Source organism: Acomys russatus, chromosome 13 (genome assembly GCF_903995435.1).
Source record: "Acomys russatus chromosome 13, mAcoRus1.1, whole genome shotgun sequence".
Lineage (NCBI taxonomy): Eukaryota > Metazoa > Chordata > Mammalia > Rodentia > Muridae > Acomys > Acomys russatus.
The window spans coordinates 54,529,937-54,549,322 of record NC_067149.1 but is presented as its reverse complement, the minus strand read 5'-3'; the positions used below and the strand labels follow the sequence as shown (position 1 = coordinate 54,549,322).

Here is a 19,386-nt window from a genome sequence, read left to right as displayed (position 1 = left end):
GTGGGAGAAAATAGCCTCACGGGTGGTTAGATGGATGCACTCAGCTTCAAGGCTTTACATACGGCTTCTGATGAGGTCCGTAAATGTCACTATGACACTGCCCGTTTGTAATGACGGATGCACCTTTTCCCACTAGGCACACCTACGGCCAGTCCGTGCAGGGGAAAGCCCAGATCCAAGTGTGCCGAGAATTCGCCTCCTCTGGGTATTGTGAGAACGATAATAACGAAATATGTGAGCAGTTCACTGCGCAGGTACAGAGGGACAGTCCCACTTGCAAACAGGATTTACAGCACTTTGGCTGTGTGTCTAGTGGAGGTTAGCTTTTGGGTGCTTTTGCCTGTCGGCTTTTAGACCTGCACAGTTGCTCATTGGTTCCCTGATGTTCTGTACCATCTGGGTGGTCTCCTTGGTCTTTCCTTGGACAATGAGTGCTTCCTCAGGTAGTTGATTTGGAAACACCTGCAACCCAGAATGTTCCGTGACCTTTGTCCTAGACTTCCATTCTCCTTCATTCTAAATCCTGTTTTGTTTTTTAAAAAAAAAAAAAAAAAAAAAAAAACCTCACCTATTCTGATGGGCTTTAGCTTTAGTGATATACTTTTTTGCATGTCTGTAACTCATTGGTTTTCATTTTCATCTTTTTAATTCTTTTTTTTTTAAGATTGCTTTTATTCACGTGTGTGCCTACACGAGGGGTGTAGTAATACAGCCTAACCCAAATTATAGTTTTGAAGTTAGTACATATTTCTTATTTCAAAATATGACTATATTACAATTTTCTAATAATTGCTGTAAGTAGTGAAAAAAAAAAAGCCCATGTCCCCCCTATTTCAGACAGTGGACCTGTACAGCTGCTGACATGTGAAGGGTGTTGGTCCAAGTGCGTTAGCTTTATTCTCATTCTTTACTGTCTCACGCCTGTATCACTTCCAGGAGAATGTCCTTAGATCTGGAAAGTCTCCCTTCTCTTGGTTCAAGTCCTCCCCCACCTTATCTTCCTGCTTTAATCCTTTTTCATTGGTTCAGTAACTCAGTGAGGGAGACCCGGGCACTCGGGGGTGGGGTGAACCCCTGTCTAAATTCCACGAGACTCTCGGGTTCTTAACCTTTTCATCGTACCTCTGTTTGTTTTTCCAGCTGAAAGATGGCTGCATTTCTCAAATGGTCAATACGAAAGTCTTCCAACTCTACCGCTCTGGGCTTTTCATGACATTTAACGTTAATGCAGTGGTTACAGAATTTGGAACAGGTAATGAATGTATCTTACGAACAACTTCCTACCACTGAGGAAAAAAAAAACCACATATGGAGTTAGCAACGTCGGTTATTGATGCGAATTAATTATCGCTCAAAATGGTAAAACGAAGCACCTTTAAAGGTGGCTTTTGGCAGGGAGTGGAAGGAAGGGTTGAATCCAGGGCCTCACACACACTTAGGCAGCCAGCGTCCTACCACTAAGATACATGTCCCGCCCCCCCCCCCTTCCCGCCGCCGTCCCCCCCCCCCCCCCACTCCCGAGGGCTCTTATTCAAATGATTAATTCCTCCCTGATGCTATGTTCCATCATTTCTTACAGGCGTGCAGATCAGTAAAACACACCATGTTTTTATCACTTCAGTGCTTGGCACCGTGAGCTTCGAGAACATGGACTCGTTCTACAGGAGAGGGATCCCTTATTTGGGAACTGTAGGTTTGACTGGTGCTTTTAAGAGGAGCTTCTTCGGTTTTCTTTCTTCACAGATTATCCCTTGAGATTTCCCAGACACTCTTTTCTGAGTTTACAATCCATTTTTAATATTACTATGTCTGAAATGCTTGGAAAGTCCTAGGCTAAAAGAAAACAAAGTATAAAATGATAGCTTCTCCTGTTCTACATGTAAACACATGTGCACAGTTAGCAAGATTTTATTCACTGAAATGTCTGATAAATGATCAGGACCATGAATTAAAAATCCCCTGTAGAAATGTGGAGTTTTGTGTCATGAGAATATTAACACTTCTGCTTTTGTACAGCTGAGATTTTCTGGTCCCAATAACGCACCAATGGTGAGCAAGCTTTTGCAACTGGAGCTGAACGGCAAGCCTCTGGGAAATTACACAACCGACCAGAACGGGGAAGCTCACTTTTCCATTAACACTTCAGAGATATTTGATCCACAGATCAGCTTGAAAGTAAGACATCCAAGGGCTGGCGGAGACGGTCAAGAATCCCACAGAGTGCCCAATGCTAGGGACTTGGGCATGAGAAGGCTCTTAGTAGCCTATTTTCTGTGACTTGCTTGCCCATTCAGTACTCAGTGAGAGCGGAGTTCAGAAGGTGAGATGCTAGTGCTCTCTTTCAGGGACTCTGTCGTGACCAGTATGTCTTCTCTGGATATAGAAGTGCCATGTAAAGAAAATCCTGCATCACTCTTTGCATAGACAGGGAGATGCTGTGAGGTTCCCTTTCTGAAACTTCCACAGAAGTTTGCAGTTAAACAGTTCATTATGGCTCACACGTAGGTAAAGAGTGCAGAATGTAAAAATCTAATTCTCCGACTGTAATTTAAAGTAAAAGGCCGAAGCATGGTACTGATGCCTGCCATTCTAGCACCCAAGATGCTGAGACTGGAGCATCTTGAGTTAGTTGCACGCCATAGTGGGATACAGTCAGTTATCTTCCTATCTCCCAACACAACATGACACACACACACACAAATAGAACATAACAATTCACTGTTAGTCCAATTAGACAGTCACATAACCATGATCATTTTTTAGTATACAAGAAAGAGGGAGCACTATCGTTATCTTACTTTGTATGAGTCAGTTCTCTCCTTCCACCACAATGGTCCTGAGAATAAATCTTGGGTGGTCAGACTTGGTGGCAAGTCCTTTACCTGCTGAGCCATATCACCAACCCTTCCCAATAACAGCTATGAGCTGGTTCCTCCATGTTCTGAAGAGATGACAAGGCTTGCATCCTGCAGTATTCCCTGTCTTTGGGAGTTATTATTCTAAAGTCTTTCTTTTGCTTCTGTCACGTCAGGCCGTATATGTCCAACCTAGAAGCTGTCATCGTTCCAGCTGGCTGGCCCCTGAGTATTTGGATGCCTACTTCTCAGTCTCACGCTTTTACTCCAACACCAGCAGCTTCCTAAAGATTGTTTCGGAGCCAAAGCAGCTTCCATGTAATCAAGAGAAGATGATTTCAGTACTTTACTCCCTAAACCCTGAGGCCTACAAGGATGGCTCAGATGTGAACTTCTTCTATTTGGTAAGTCTCAGCTGATGGATCTGTCCAGCCAGCACAGCACAGTTTAGGGAGTGTCATCAGTCAGCCCTTGTCAGCCTGAGTGAGCCCAACTTACCCACTTTGCTGTTGAATACCCCCTGGCTCCATTAAGAACAAGCTCGCAAAATGGTCCCAGGCCATCTGTTTCCCTAAGATGGAAACACTTGCTTCTTCAATCACTTCCTTTATACTTCACATCAAATGGTTATGACCATGTGTGAGGGTAGCATGGAAAACTGAACTAATGAGCAGCAAAGGAAGCTGCTCTCCTTTCCTTTAATGATATGAAAAACAGACTTGGAAATTAAGATATTCCTGTTCCCTGACTCTCTCCTAGTCCTCAAGCACACGTGTCCACTGTGGACACATTGTCCAGGCTCTCTAAGCCCTGGTCTTCTCAGATGTATATTGCTAAATAGAAATATTAGTTGAATCAATTAGGCTCACCAACTAAAATAGGCAGTAGGCTCGAGGCACTGCTAAAGAGTTCAAGTCATCTGGTCAGCCTGATGGGCATTCCATTTCACAGCATGGACTGGATGAAGCTGTCACCTTGCACTCGTATTAGATGGCTTCACAAAGTTCCTGGTGTTTTCTCTGTTCTGGCCCAAACATGTGCTTTAATATTTGTTTGTGGAAGCTACCTTGTTATAGGACACAACAGTCACCAGATTGGCCCATGATGACATGATGGGATGCTAGCTGCAATACTCACCCTGGCTCTTCTTTGCCTGGCACAGGTGACAGTGAGAGGAAGCATCTTCCTCAGCGGACAGAAGGAAGTCAGGATCCAAGGTGGATATGATGCTCTTGCTCTGAAATATGTACCTTATCTCCATATTTTCTTCAAGTTAGGATGAGCGCTTATTTCCACAAGCAGTTGGAGGGTAGAAGATAGCATGGCTTGAGGCAACATACAGAATACTTTGGAAAGGCGATTCCTTACCTTTCTATCATTGTTCTAGTGAGCCTTCTATTGCCGTGGTACACACTGGCCAACTGGGGAGGAAAGGGTTTATTTTGTCTTATACTTCAGGTGTCAGTCCATCATGGAGGGAAGTCAGAGCAGGAATTCAAGGCAGGAACCTGGAGGCAGGAACAGCAGCAGAGACCATGTAGGGACACTGCTTACTGACTTGCTCTCAGTGGCTTGCCCAGCCTGCTCTCTTATCCCTCCTAAATCCAGCTGTCCAGGAGTGCCACAACCCATAGTGGGCTGTGCCCTCCCACATTAATCATTAGTCAAGGAAAGGCCCCTGTAGACATGTCCACAGGCCCATCAGATGGAGGCAATTCCCCCAATTGAAGTTTCCCAGGTGTCTCTAGTTTGTGTCATTGACAAAAAGCTGGTACCATTACTGTCAGTTAATCATGTACTTTAGAAAAGTGATGCCTAAGGCAGTCCTATTGTAATATCTTCATCTGTGTATAAGTCAAATTTCTATTTGCATTTGAACAAGGCCCAGTTTGCTTTTTTTTTTTTTTTTTAATCCACAAGCCATTTTCTTTCATCTAAGCAAGCCCAGAGATACAAATTAGAGCCAGCACTATGTCATCTATGAATTGCTTGTTTCCCCAGCCTGGAATGCAAACTTCTCTTTCCCAATCAACACCAGCGCTGACCTGGCACCAGTAGCCTTCCTGTTTGTCTACACCATCCACCCCAGTGGGGAAATCATTGCCGACAATGTCAAACTCGAGATTGACAAGTGCTTTAAAAACAAGGTGACGTTTCTCCTGCCATCGGGGGTGGGCATTTTCCTTTCTGCTACCTTCTTTTAAAAATTTGTTTTCACAGTAAGTGATTTATTTAGCGTGCATGTGTGTGCACATGTGCACATGCATGCGTGCCCATGAGGTGAGTGTGTGAACATCAGGAGACAGTTTGCAGGACTCCATTCTCCTTTCCTGCTATATAGGTTCCGGGGATCGTCTTCAAGGGGTACGCCTTGGTAGCAAGCCCTCTTACCCACTGAGCCACCTCTCCAGCCCTCTCTGTCTGGCCCCCTCATAATCCTACAGTTAAATTACTAAAGAATGAATGTCATGAAGAGGCATCTTGCAGATGCCTGATCTTGGGAAGCTGGGGGTGCGGGGACAGGGTAAAAGGAGATGTTCCCACAGGGAACTGAGAACGGGCAGGAAAATGTATATACAGAAATCTGTCTGTCAGGATTTTTTTTTTTTTCAAAGATGGGGTTTATTCAAAGCTTTCTTTTTTCTACTTCAGGTTAGCATAAGGTTCTCAAAGGGGCAGGGCCAACCTGGCTCTACCACCAGTCTTCAGCTTCAGGCAGCCCCTGATTCCTTCTGTGCCCTGCGAGCAGTGGACAAAAGTGTCCTTCTACTGAACCGTGAACAAGAACTGTCACCTGAAAGTGTAAGCATCCTCGTTCCTCAGTGTCCCCAAACTGTGCGGCTGCAAGCCCTGTCCTTCGTATGATGCTTTTACTTGAGACTTGAGGACATGTTGAAACCACCAAGTCTTTGCTTCTGTGCTCCTTCCTTGGTTATCAGCATGGGTTGTTAGCCACGTGAGTTCCCTGCCTGGCTTGTACAGTGATACAGAACTCTATGGATCAGTATGACGGGTTAAGGATTCTAAACAATGTGATATCTTAAAAATCACGCGGAGAGTGTTTTTTTCAGTTGGTCCCTATGCCCTTTGAAGGTGTCTTATTCATTCTCAGTATCAACTAATCCTGGCCCAGGATGACCCAGGCCTGTCTTTACCTTCTTTGTATCAGCCTTAAACACTGATTTTTCGCCAGGCGTGCTGGCACACTCAGGAGGCAGAGGCAGGGGGATCGCTGTGAGTTCAAGGCCAGCCTGGTCTACAAAGCGAGTCTAGTGCAGCCAAGGCTACACAGAGAAACCCTGTCTCGAAAAAAAAAACCAAAACCAAAACAAACAAACAACAACAACAAAACAAAAAAACTGATTTTTTTCCCCCAAGGAGCTTTCGCTCCTTGAATATGAACTAATTGTCTAGTTCATCTTTTTTTAAGTAAAATCAGTTGACATGTTGTCTCTCTTCGGTGACATGAGATACTACCCTATCCTGGACAGCATTTCTGTTTATTACACTTATTTCTCAGTTTTGCATTCTATTCCATTGGGTTTTCTTTTCCTACAGTCAGTCCCACAGTTTTAATGATAGAGATTAATTTTTGGTAGGAATCAACTCCTGTGGCCATGTAGCAAGGCACTCCAGGGTGTCCCTTGCTGGTCTAGTTGATTTTAATATCAACTTACTTCTAACTTCTCTAGCTTGAGGAGGGAAAGCTAGCTGGTATTTTTACTGTGATTACATGGAATTTACAAATTAACTTCAGCATTGTTTTCCCCCCCCCACCCCCCTGGCGATGGGGGAATAGTCTAATTAAGAATTTTAAAATGGCCTTTTATTTTTCCAAGTATATTTTTCTGTCTATTGAATTGAATGTTAAATGGCTTTCTTTTGTAAATTCTTTGTCTATCCACACGTGTGTCATAATTAATCTGTTGCTGTTGTAAGCAAGGTTTTCTTCCACTACATATTCCACTGTTATTTATGTACCTGGCAGCTGTTTTGCACAACTACATTTTGCAGACTTGCTAAGTTCCTTGAATTCTGTTTTTCATTGTTTCTGCTTCTTTGTAGCACAACGTTGCCATCAAATAGAAAGTTTTTTTTTCTCACCCTCCCTCCCAGTCTCCCCTCCTTCCTTCCTGTTTTTCTTCCTTCCGCTGTCTTGCTTCCTTCCTTTTCATTCCACGCCTCTGGTTTTTCCTTGCATGATTCCAGCACAGAATTGCATTGTGGGGCAGTAGCATCCTTACCTTGTTCTTGCCTTGGGAGGAAACAGAGAAACATGAGGACCAGGAAATCCTGGTGACTTATGAATAACAGTATCTTAACAGCTTTCCGTGTTTGCTTTATAAAAGTTAGCTCATCGAAGTATCATCTCTAGATTGGTGCAAGCTTTGCTACATTCCTTAAGAGATTAGGATAAAATATTTTATTATTTTATGTGTATTAGTGTTTTGTCTGCATATACATCTGTCCACACATGCTGGAAATTGAACCCTGGGTTCTCTGGAAGAGCAGCCAATGCTCCTAACCACTGAGCCACCTTTCCCAGCTTCCAGATTAAGACTTTTATGTGGATTTCCAAGTTCATTGTGTTGAAAAGTGAGAAAGCTTTTATGAGCTATGTTCTCTGTATCAACAGCTTATGTTCCCTTTATGTTACACTTACACTTTTTTATTTGTTTTTTCAAGACAGGGTTTCTCTGTGTAGCCCTGGCTGTCCTGGACTTACCTGGTAGACCAGGCTGGCCTTGAACTCACAGAGATCACCTGGCTCTGCCTCCTCAAGTGTTGAGATCACAGGCTTGTGCCACTATTTTCTTTGTTAGTTATTGACTTACCCATATTTTGCTGTTATCATTATATTTTATATTTTTGTTGCTACTGTTTTTAGCAGGTTCTTAAAACTTTGTCACTTGTATTAATGTAGTTAAGTGAGTGAGATGTCTACACATTTTCCTCTGCTATCATTGTCTGTTTGTTGTTTGCTGTGATGGTGAGATTAGAGCCAGGACTTGTTCATGCAAAGCAAGATCTTTACCACCAGGCTTCATCCCTTTCCCGACGCCCGACCTTCAAACTCCCCTGTAGATCCCACTGTGTGGAGCTTGCTTCAGTTTTCTGTTTTAGAAATTTCTGTTTTCTTCTGTTTACAGATACCCTTCTATGGCAAAAAATTCACATACTGGGACTTTTTATAATTATATGTAAAAGACTATCTTGCAATACTCTGCTATTTGGGGTTATATTGCTTCATAGTCTTCATATTTCTATTTTATGAAGTTCTCTGTTGTATTGCTGTGCTCAGACATGTGTTTTTGAAATGTTCATGTATGTTAAGATGGTGTCATTTCTGTTATCAGATTATTTTATAGCTATGAAATCGGACTATATATTTGTATGTATATATTTATATGTGTATGTTCTTATGAAATCTGAGTATATATGTATATATATATATGTCAAATGAAATCTGAGATGAAAAAGAGAGACAGACAGAGAGAGAGAGAGAGAGAGAGAGAGAGAGAGAGAGAGAGAGACAGAGAGAGAGACAGAGACAGAGACAGAGACAGAGAGACAGACAGACATAAAGAGTCTCTCACTGTGTTGCCCTGTATGTCCTAAAACTGGTTATATAGACCAAGCTGTCCTCAAACAGAGATCCATCTGCCTCTGCCTCTGCCTCTGCCTCTGGCTTTGCCTCTGCCTCTGCCTCCGCCTCCACCTCCGAGTGCTAGGATCAAAAGTATAAGCCATCACACTTTGCTTTTAGATTTTTGTTGTAGTGACTTTCTCAAGAATAGAATGGCTGCACTTTTTTTTTTCTTGTTTAACCTTGAAACCCAGCCAGTCACTCCAAGTAATAGGCAGTGACTCCTACCAGTGACTGGCTGACAGTTTCCTGCTTTTTTCCTTTGTCTCAACTTAAAGTTGCATCTCTCGTTCCCTGAGAGAACACACCACACTTCTAGCTGGGTTTCTCTGTTGTTCCCTGAGCCATCCCAGTTTTCAAGTCATCTTCTGATTACATAAAGCATATTCTCTGCTGGCTTCCTCACAATTCCAAGACATTTTCATTCTCAGAATTGTTTTTCTAAAGCCTTGACCTAGAAGCTGGGCATGGTGGGGAACACCTGTGACCTCAGCATGTGGGAGGCAGAGGCAGGAGGATCAGGAGTTGAGGGCCAACCTCAGCTACGTGAGACCTATCTCAACAAAACAAAACAAAACTAACAAGATACAAAAACTTTTTTAAGAAATAAAGAACAATGCCTTGACATATAAAAGATGGATGATACGACTTAAATTTGAGGCTTGTACCTTTTCTTATGTTTCTTTAAAACCTGGCTCCCCTATACCTCTCTGTGAACATATTTAAAAGAATTGTGCTGTCAGACTAACTTATTTTCTGTGGTTATTTGATCTTTTTATCCAGAAGCTTAGGAGGCTTTTTCTCCCTTTGTATTTAAAGTAAAAATTTTAGTAAGTCATCTCTTAGGATTTATCATGGTGAGGAAAATCCAAAGCTTGGTCTGAATTATGCCTTAAATTTTAAGCTTTTTTATTTCTTCCTTTTCCTGAAAATTTCATTCATGTGTTAGCTCATTTTTTTTTTTTTTTTTACATGTTCTCACACTCTCCAGTTTGCCTGTGGCCTGCTTTGAGTCTTTCTTTCTTTTTTCTTTTGCTTTTTCCTTCTCTTCTATAAGCTGGGTGTGGTAGGTGTGGCTATGCACATCTGTAATCTCTTTGCTTGGGAGGCACACACAGGAAAATCAGGAGTTTGAAGCCACAAGACCTTACCTCAAAAAAACAAAAGCAAATCAACGATGGGTGGTTTCTGTCAGTCATTTCTCTTGGAGCCTTTAGAGTTTATTTCTGTTGTTTTTTGTTTGTTTGTTTGTTTGTTTTTTTTTCTTTTTCTGAGTTCATTCTCTGTAAAAAAGAATTAATTATTCTGTATATATTAATTAATACAGGGAATCATTATGGCAGCAGTTATTCATAAACCAGCTATTTTTCCAAATAAGAGAAAACAGAAACTTGTTAGATTTTTTTTTTTTTTTTTAAAGATTTATTTATTTATTTATTTATACAGTATTCTGCCCAAATGTCTACCTGCACACCAGAAGAGGGCACCAGATCTCATTGAAGAATGGTTATGAGCCACCATGTGGTTGCTGGGAATTGAACTCTGGAAGGCCTCTGGAAGAACAGACAGTGCTCTTAACCTCTGAGTCATCTCTCCAGCCGCCAAAACTTGTTAGATTTATAATAAGCCTTAAAGCAATAGGGCTGGCCAGATATCAACTCTCTAAGCTATCTCGTCTGCTTCCCGTCCAAAAAATCCCAAACACTTGCACATGTTCCTAGGTGGGCTGCTTCTGCTCCATCAGGCCAGTCCTCAGAGCAAGCTGCTCTTGGCCATGTGCTCCTAGTTACCCCATGACGGCCTGCTGTCTCCTTATAGTCCTTCTAGCCTGGGAAGCTTAGCTCCACCTCTCTCTCTTCTGCCCAGCCCAGGTAGTAGGCGATTTTACTAGCCAGTCGGGGATCATTTGGGAGGCAAGATTCACGCATCATTTTGGATACTGTAGGACAGTGAGGATCTTGGGCGGGCGAGCAATTAACATTTGAACGCATAGTAGCTCCAGATCAACACCAACAATGCTTAACTATTTCTTCCTTGGTTTTGCCCATTTTTATGCTTTCTTTGTTGAATTTCTGAGTTGTGCTCTTTTAAAATTCCTCGTATGTCAATCTGTGACTATTCCCTTTATCCTGAAATATCTGAGGAATGCTTTTTCTTATATTCTGTGGGTGGGACGGTTCATTCGCTAAGGTGGGTCCTCTGTTTTATTCTCTTAAGCTCTTCTCTCTCCCTTAAGGAGCATCTTCCAAGGGTCAGTGCTCTGCTCTGTCCACACCACTATTTTCTGTCAGTTACACCCACCTGACACCTACTACTGATGTCAGTGACGCATTTCCGTGAGTGGAAGCTGCCCCTTCCTCTCAAGCCCTCTTCCCATTTACCAGAAGCTAATGTGCCCAGGGAAGGTGGCTCATATTTTTTAAATGGAATTAATTTGGTACATGCTTCTTCTAATTTCTCATGTTGTTCTCCCTTTATATGTATGGTTTCTTAAGTTTTTCTTCAGTTTTACATAACCCTCTTTTTTTTTTTTTCCTGCAGTCTTTCAGGACATGGTGTCCATAGTAATGCCAACAACTAAAAGATTACAAGAAGATTTACTGTCCTTCTTAATGGTGAAAGTATTAGCCATTGAACATACTCCTTGTTCACGTTTTGACTGGTGCATATTTGTTGCACATACTACAGAGCTTCATAAGGACACTTTCCTGGCCGGGTGTGGTGGCGCACGCCTTTAATCCCAGCACTCGGGAGGCAAAGGCAGGTGGATCGCTGTGAGCTCGAGGCCAGCCTGGTCTACAAAGCGAGTCCAGGACAGCCAAGGCTAACACAGAGAGATCCTGTCTCAAAAAACCAAAAAAGCAAAACAAAACACTTTCCTATGACTATATGAACTACTTTGACTGCTTGTTCATTGCTTGATGCTATATTTTATATGGAAGGTTTTAATTCATTAATATTTAGATTCAGGTAGCTGACATCATCCTCCAGGTCTGGGAACTCTACTATTATAACTTCTGGCAGCTATCTGTGCACTAGGCTTTGGAACAACTGAGAGTCCTCCATGGCCTCTTTTTTTATTTGATATCCCAAATTCTGTACTATCAGCCATAAAAGTTTGAAAGTAACATTGACTACATAAAACAATATTGGTCTGCTCATTTGAAGTTTTGGAGGGTTGGCTCATAAATAAAGGGTTACGACACAAAATTTCCCAATCTTATAATTATGCAAAGAGTGCTTAGAATCACCAAAGACCATGCCTTCATCTCCTAGGTATACAACCTGATCCCAAATATCCACCAATATGGCTATTACTACCATGGTCTCAACTTGGAAGACGATAGAGTAGACCCATGCATTCCTCAGGACGTTTTGTTCTACAATGGACTGTATTATACGCCTGCAAGCAATGTTTGGGATGGAGACATCTTTAATCTTCTCAGGGTAAGATCAGATGAGTCTGGAAAACATGTCCTATTGTAGCTTTATTGGTCACCATCTATTGTAGCTTTATTGGTCCCCATCTACATCTCTTTCACTGTAGATTCTCTCTACACTGTGCTGCCAGAGTACTTTTAAAGAGATGATAAGCTGAGTGTGGTGGAGCTTGCTTTTAATCCCAGCACTCGGAAGGCAGTGGCAGGTGGATCTCTGTGAGTTCAAGGCCAGCCTGGTCTACACAGTGACTCCAGGACAGCCAGGGCTACATAGAGAAACCCCATCTCAGAAAAAAAAAAGTTAATCCTGTTGGCTTTTTTCTTTTTGTTGAAAAGAAATTATGTAGCCAGAATAATAGGACCCCAGATCATAAGCAATGAGATGGTATTCAGTTTCTTTCAGTGTATCTTATGTATCAATAATTAAACCAAATGCTAACTTACAGTCTGTATTCCACATAAACAGAGGCTGTCAGCTACATATGCTCAGGGGTCGTGCAAGGACCTTTATGATCAGAATCACAGCAAATGAAGAAGAGGACACTGAGTTAGACAGTCTTTAGTTCAAGTTCAAGTTCTGTTGTTTAATGCATGGGCACTGTGTAGACATGCATGTGCACTTGTAGACATGCATGTACACTGTCTAGATGTGCATGTGCACTGGGTAGACACGCATGTGCATGTGTACATGCATGTTTGCTGTTAGTTAAGACAATTTCTTGCTTTCCTTTAAGCATAAATAAAAATGAAATATTAGCATAATAATAGTAGTAATAATAAATAATGATTATTGGCTTTCTTTCAAATTGTAAATTTTTCTGTAAGTCAAATTAAGGAGACTTGATTTCTGTGGCCCTGAATCCTGGCTAACACAGAAAGTATGTATATTTATTGTCTGTTTATTATGACTGTAGACCTTTCATAGCTCCCTCAGGAAAGGAATGTATAATTTTGTTGTGTCTTTCTCTGAAAAGGACATGAGTCTGAAAATCTTTACTAATCTCAATTACCGGAAACCAGAAGTGTGTGCATCCCAGGAAAACCTGCCTTTGCTGAGGCCATTCGATCACCCAAATGAACGGGTGCTGATGTACGGTGGTGGCGCTCCATCTGCTTCTGGCTGTGGGTAACCTGGAACTCGCTGTTGGAATGATACATAGTACAATTGTTTGGACTGGGTGTGGGTAAACTAAAATCCATGCAAAATAAGAGCTTGTAGATGGCTTATGATGATTTGGAGCCAGGGCTAGAGTTTCTACAGTTCAACCAAGCAGGCTGGAGATATTTCTGCCTTTCATTGTCTTTTAAATTTGGGGGGTTATTCTTAAGACAGAGTCTTACTCTGTAGCCAGGCTGGCCTCAAACTTGTTATGTAGCCAAGGATGACCTTGAATGTCTGATTATCCTGACTCCACCTCCCAAATAATGGAGTTTGAAAGTGTATGCCACCATGCCCAGCTCAACAGGCCACTCCTGTAAAGGAAAGTGTGCTGGAGAATTACAAATATTACAGCACTCAGAAACATCAGCACAAACATAGTGCCGCTCAGTAGAGTCTGCAGGTCCTGGCATGTCAGGCAAGTCAGTGAATGGATTTAATTCATCCTGAGTTGGCTATAGGTGATTTGTTGTTTGTTTTGTTTTGTTGCTTTTGAACAAATATAGAAATTTGAGCATCAAAATAGTGATACCTGGGTTGAGATTCGAATTTATCAATATTAAGCCCTAGGAGGAAATTTCTGTTCTAGGCCCCAGATAGTTAAGAGCTCAAGTGAAGGGACCAGGAGATGGTTCAGTGGGCAAACCATTTGCGGTGCAGTCATGAGGACCTGAGTTTGATTCCTAGCACCCACATAAACACCAGTGCACAGTTGCCATGGGTAGTATCCAGGGATTATTGACCAGCCAGTCTACATGGAGAGGTGCAAGTTCAGTGAGACCCTGCCTCAAAAAAAAAATCAAGATAGAAAGCAAGTGAGGAAGACACCTGAAGTCAGCTTGTGGCCTCCATTGGTACCTTCATGTGTGGTCATACATTGCGCGTGCACACACACACACAAACTCTCACACACGCACACACACACACACACAGCTTAACTAGGCATGTGGCATTGAAGCACAGTGCATACTTTTGCTCTTTCTACATAGGACATTTTTTTGCATCTCTTCCTATCTTGTTTTAGTTCATGATGCCATAGACAGCATCAGCCATGCAAAACAGGCCACCAAAGAGAAATTCAGGTCATACTTCCCCAAGTCATGGATATGGGACTTCATCAGTGTTGAGTGAGTTTTATTTTTCTATATTTCTTAGCTTTCTCTTAAATAGATTTCTTCCCTGTGTGTCTCTATCTCTATTTTTCTTGCTTTGGTTTGTTAACTTTTATTCCTGGGCAATAAAGTAGTGAGGTATTTGCTTTTAAAAAAAAAAAAAAGTCATTCGTTTGTGCAGCCTGATCACATGTTTGATGGTTTATTTGCTTATTTGTTTCAGTAAAGCTTTACTTTTCCACCAAGACCTTCACTCTTATAAATTTCACGCAGGCAGATATATGGTACCTCAAATTTAAAAAAAAAAAAAAATATATATATATATATATATATATATATATATATATATATATATATATATATATATATATATATATAGCGTTTCTAAGGTTTGGTTCTACAGATATCAGACAAGGGGTGTGTGTCTAATGCCTTACCTAAACACCAGAAGCCATTTTTCCAAACCTTCAATCACTGTATCTGTGTGTGTTACGTATAAACTCGGTTCTCACTTAGAGGACATGTCACCAACAGCGTATCTTTTCAGTTCCTCAGGCTCAGCAAATGTCTCGTTCCTTGTCCCGGATTCTATAACCCAATGGGAGGCCAGCGCCTTCTGTGTGAATGGGGATGCTGGGTTTGGCCTTTCACCCAAAGCATCTCTGCAGACCTCCCAACCTTTCTTCATCGATTTTTCCTTACCCTTTTCTGTTGTTCGAAATGAGCAAAGTGATCTCGTTGTCACTGTCTTCAGCTACTTGCCTACATGTGTAGAGGTAAGCTGCCCCTTAGATATGAAAACAAAAATCTAGCAAAGCTAAATTATGTATTATTTTTCATTAAATATCACCATAGTCTCTATATTAACAAATGAAAATTCATACTATGAAGAAGTCATTTCTCTCTATAATCTTTAAAAGTAATTATTTAAATTTTAAATTTTGTTTTCTGTATATGATTGTTTTGCCTACATGTGCGTCCATGCACCATGCACACTTCCTGTGCACACAGAAGTCAGAAAAGGACTTCAGAGCCCTTGAATTTCAGTTTTGCACTGTTGTGAGCTGCCATGTGGGTGCTGGGAACTGAATCCAGGTCCTCTGCAAAAGCAGCAAGTGTTCTTAACTGCTGAATGAACTCTACATCCCCAGAAACAGTTGTTTTAAATCACAACAATGTCTTGAGATTTGAATGGGAATGAGATTTTGTGAACTCGTGAATGAGTTCACAAAACATCTTGGGCATCTTTTTATTTTGCAAAGTTAAAATAAAGAGACTCTTCTTAAGATGGCAAATGTCAACTCTTCAAAAGACATCGAAGAAACCACTGTGCGGGGGGAAAAAAATTGTAGAATTTCAAGCAAAGGTGGGGCTAGGAAAGGGGGATATTTAAAGTGCTGCCCCTGTGGCATTATTCCATTTTTAGATTTCGGTTCAGTTAGAAGCATCTGAGAATTATGAAGCAAGCATCAACAGCCCAAAGAACAACAACAGCGATGTCCTACAAGCTGGAGAACAGAAAACATATGTCTGGATCATTACACCAAAGACACCAGGTAAGCAGCTGTATGTCTGTGCCAATCTTTCTTGGAGTGAACACATTTTATCAACCTCTGTTTTCCTTAGGTTTTTTGGGGAAAAAAAATTCTTTTCTTCAGCATTATATTTTTAATTCTCATTTAAATTTGTATTATTTGTATTCAAAATTCTTATAATGTAATTTCTTTATTTAGGAAGATTTTGTTCTGTTTTCTGTGTATACGTGTGTGCCTGCACGCATGTAGGTGCACCACATGCATGAAGGCGCCTAGGAAGTCTGGAAAAAGTGAGTGTCGTGAGTGCTGGGAACCAAACCCAGGTCTTCTGCAAGAGTATCAAGTGCTCTTAAACACTGAGCCCTCTCTCTCTCTCTCTGGCCCTGTAGTTCCTTATTGTTAATACTCTGTGAAACAGAACTCCATTCACTCACACTCAAGTATAATAAGATTAAACCATGGCACACATGCTAATAATCCACGTGACTTATCAAGTCTACACGTCACATCTCAAATAAAGACCAAATACTATACCCTGATTCTCTCATTTGCTGCTTCACCTAATGTTCACACAAAATGCCACTTTTACAAAATTTCTCCTCCACCACAGTCATCAATTATGAGAGTCCCTGGGATTCTCCATATTTTTTAAACTAAATGTACTAAATAGGCCACCAGATACCAAAAAATACCAATCATTGGGTGAGGATCAAATACTGAGAACTTTGCTTTAGTGCCTGGCAGTTTAGAGGTCTCTGGCCGATGACATGGGAGAAGGAGAAAAGTAAAAAATTTAGTGAACTAGAAATGCTAAATGTACTTTTAAAGGGCATGTCATTAAAATTATTTTATTTAGGGGCTGGAGAGATGGCTCAGAGGTTAAGAGTGCTTCAGCTGACGGCTCTTCCAGAGGTCTTAAGTTCAATTCCCAGCACCGCATGGTGTCTCATAAACACCTACAAAGAGATCTAGTGCCCTCTTCTGTCATACAGGCATACATGCAGGGAGAGCATGGTATACATAATAAAAACAAAAAATCTTTTTAAAATTTATTTTATTTCACATCTTGTATTCATTGTATTGTTACATCCATGAGGAATATAAGATTGTTTTTGTTTGTTTGTTTGGTTGGTTTTGGTTTTGGTTTTTCGAGACAGGATTTCTGTGTAGCCTTAGCTGTCCTGGACTTCGTAGACCAGGCTGGTCTTGAACTCACAGTGATCCACATGCCTCTGCCTCCCAAGTGCTGGGATAAAAGGTGTGCACCACTATACCCAGCTGAAAGATTGGTTTTTTTTAATTCAGCTGTGATATTGACTCACCTCAGACCATTTTTCTATTACACTTAAACTTTCTTAATTTTTATGCAGTATAAGATCTTCAAATATGTCATTCTGGAAAATGAGACAGAATACTGCACTTGCTGCTATGTTTCTGTGGCACTCAAAGGCTTTGCAAAGCAAAGAAAGAAATGAGCAAAACTCACAATAAGAAATCAGGAACAACATAGTGTTGTGTCAACAGCACACGGGTGATGTTAAGCTTTGAGGATAAGCTTTATCAATCCTTCAATGTTTATAAACAAAGATACGGGAGATCAGTTTTGATTACACACTGTGATACCACAGAAATCAAAATCAGTGGATTTCTTGCCGGCGCTCAGTTTATATCTGGTGGCCCTTATGCTGTATCATAGTTTACTATTTTTCTTTGATCTTAGAAAACATGAGAAACCCCAATTATTCCCAGGTGTGGCGGTCTTTTTCTTGGATCCTGGGAAACATTAGAAGCCCTGGTTATCTCCAGGAACAGTGGTGCACGCCTTTAGTCCCAGCCCTCAGGAGGAAGAGGCGGGCAGAGCTCTCTGAATTCCAGGCTTTAGTGCACATAATGAGTTCCAGGACAGCCGGGAACTACATGGTGACATCCTATCTCAGAAAAGCAAAAACGGAAGGAAGGAAGGAAGGAGGAAGGAAGGAAGGAAGGGAACCACCATATGCTGTCCAAATGTCATCTTGTAAACAGCATCCAAGGTAGTGGCAGCACAGGTTCACAGAATGTTATCTTTCTTAAAAGGTGTAAGTTCTAAGGCAGTAAAAGAGTAACTTACTACAGGGGATCCTGAAACAAGTAGAACAAATCATACTCCCTTATCTCCAGGCAGGAGAAGGAGCAGTTAGTTTGATCTAAACTTTAGTGAGATGGGAAAGTTTAGTTCATCCCATTCGAGACTTGATTGGTGGACCTGAAGTATCTCCCACTGGAGATGGAGTCTTCATCTTTGCTTGGCAATATTTTCCAGGTAAAGTGAATTTTACTGTAGTGGCTACATCCAAACAGAGTAGTGCCTGCCCAAATGATATCAGTAAGGAACAAGACGTCAACTGGAAAGACACTGTGGTCAAAAGCTTACTGGTAGAGGTATGTAAGTGTGAAACACTAAGTTCTTCATGCTGGGAAACAGGGTCCAAAAGATAAACTAGGACATTCTTCTTGAAAAATCCTTAATGGACCAAAGTTACTTTTGACACCAACCTTCCACTTGGAACAAATTACGGTATTATATAGACATCCCTTCTCTAATCAATACCTCAGTCCCAAATGGGTATGTGGCTCAGTGGCTAAGCACTTGCCTGGCTTGTGCAAAGACCTGGGCTCTCTTCTCAGAGTCTCTAAACCCAACCCAAGCAACCAACAGAGCCTTGGCAAGAATGACTGTGATTTCTTGACTCCTCTTGACATGAAGCAGCCTGTCATCTCCCCACCACCTTCTTATCTGATCCTAAAGTCCAAGAGACAAAACCCTATCTTGCTTTATGCTTGGGAGCAGTTCCTGTTGTCCTCAATTAAATAAAACAAAATAAAACAAACAAACAAACAAAAAACAGAGCAGTTGACAGTGTCACTCGATGATACAGGGTTATCCTTGCCCAACCTATGGGAGCCCAGGGCCTCAGGGGTGTTGGTAGTGTGCAGAGACTTCCACCCAAGAAGGACAGGGACAAATGAATGGCACTCAGGAACAATCCTGAGCCAGCCATGCCTAAGGGAACTGATGTTTGGTCTCTTTTCTTCCATGATCCAGCTTATGATTTGTTGTTTTTGTTTACTCTCTCTCTCAGCCTGAAGGTATTAAGAAAGAAACAACCCAGAGTCTCCTTATTTGCACAAAAGGTAAGAGGGCTCTCCCAGGGATCTCTTGGTCCTAGAGAGATCTCTAAGCACAGCAGATTTGCTTTCTCAGCCTATGCACAAGCCACAAGCCAGGAGCCCACTTGTCATGTGGATGTACTTTAATTTCCTCTTGAGGGTTTTACTTTACTTCATGTTTTATCTTCCTTGAATAATAACTTTTGGCAAACAAGACATATATTTATGAAATTTTGTTTGTTTATTTGTTTGTTTATCTAATAAGATTAGTCTACCAATGCCTATTTCCCCATCCTGTATATTTTGGTTTCTCTGTTCATATAATAGTCTCACAGTCTTGGCCAATGGAAAGCTCGAGATTTTGTTCAAATAACACTAACATAGTGCTTGCTTTTAGGTTCTTGATATGAAATAGTCTGTAGATTCATTACTGGCCCTCAGTTACCTGATTTGTGCCCTTCATGAGTTTTGTTTCAGCTGGTTAATGG

General features: G+C 41.3%; 1 protein-coding gene across 1 annotated transcript in view; it reads left to right on the top strand.

Moving 5' to 3' along the window:
• LOC127197694 (ovostatin homolog) overlaps positions 1 to 19,386 on the top strand; it is a 45,190-nt gene that overhangs the window by 7,901 nt on the left and 17,903 nt on the right. The window contains exons 8-22 of the mRNA XM_051155663.1: positions 137 to 254; positions 1,141 to 1,252; positions 1,580 to 1,689; positions 2,017 to 2,175; positions 3,032 to 3,259; positions 4,018 to 4,072; positions 4,857 to 5,002; positions 5,508 to 5,657; positions 11,779 to 11,949; positions 12,917 to 13,064; positions 14,126 to 14,228; positions 14,761 to 14,989; positions 15,640 to 15,769; positions 18,051 to 18,169; positions 18,871 to 18,922. Coding sequence (XP_051011620.1) covers positions 137 to 254; positions 1,141 to 1,252; positions 1,580 to 1,689; positions 2,017 to 2,175; positions 3,032 to 3,259; positions 4,018 to 4,072; positions 4,857 to 5,002; positions 5,508 to 5,657; positions 11,779 to 11,949; positions 12,917 to 13,064; positions 14,126 to 14,228; positions 14,761 to 14,989; positions 15,640 to 15,769; positions 18,051 to 18,169; positions 18,871 to 18,922 — 2,030 coding nt within the window. The remainder of the gene's footprint in view (positions 1 to 136; positions 255 to 1,140; positions 1,253 to 1,579; positions 1,690 to 2,016; positions 2,176 to 3,031; positions 3,260 to 4,017; positions 4,073 to 4,856; positions 5,003 to 5,507; positions 5,658 to 11,778; positions 11,950 to 12,916; positions 13,065 to 14,125; positions 14,229 to 14,760; positions 14,990 to 15,639; positions 15,770 to 18,050; positions 18,170 to 18,870; positions 18,923 to 19,386) is intronic.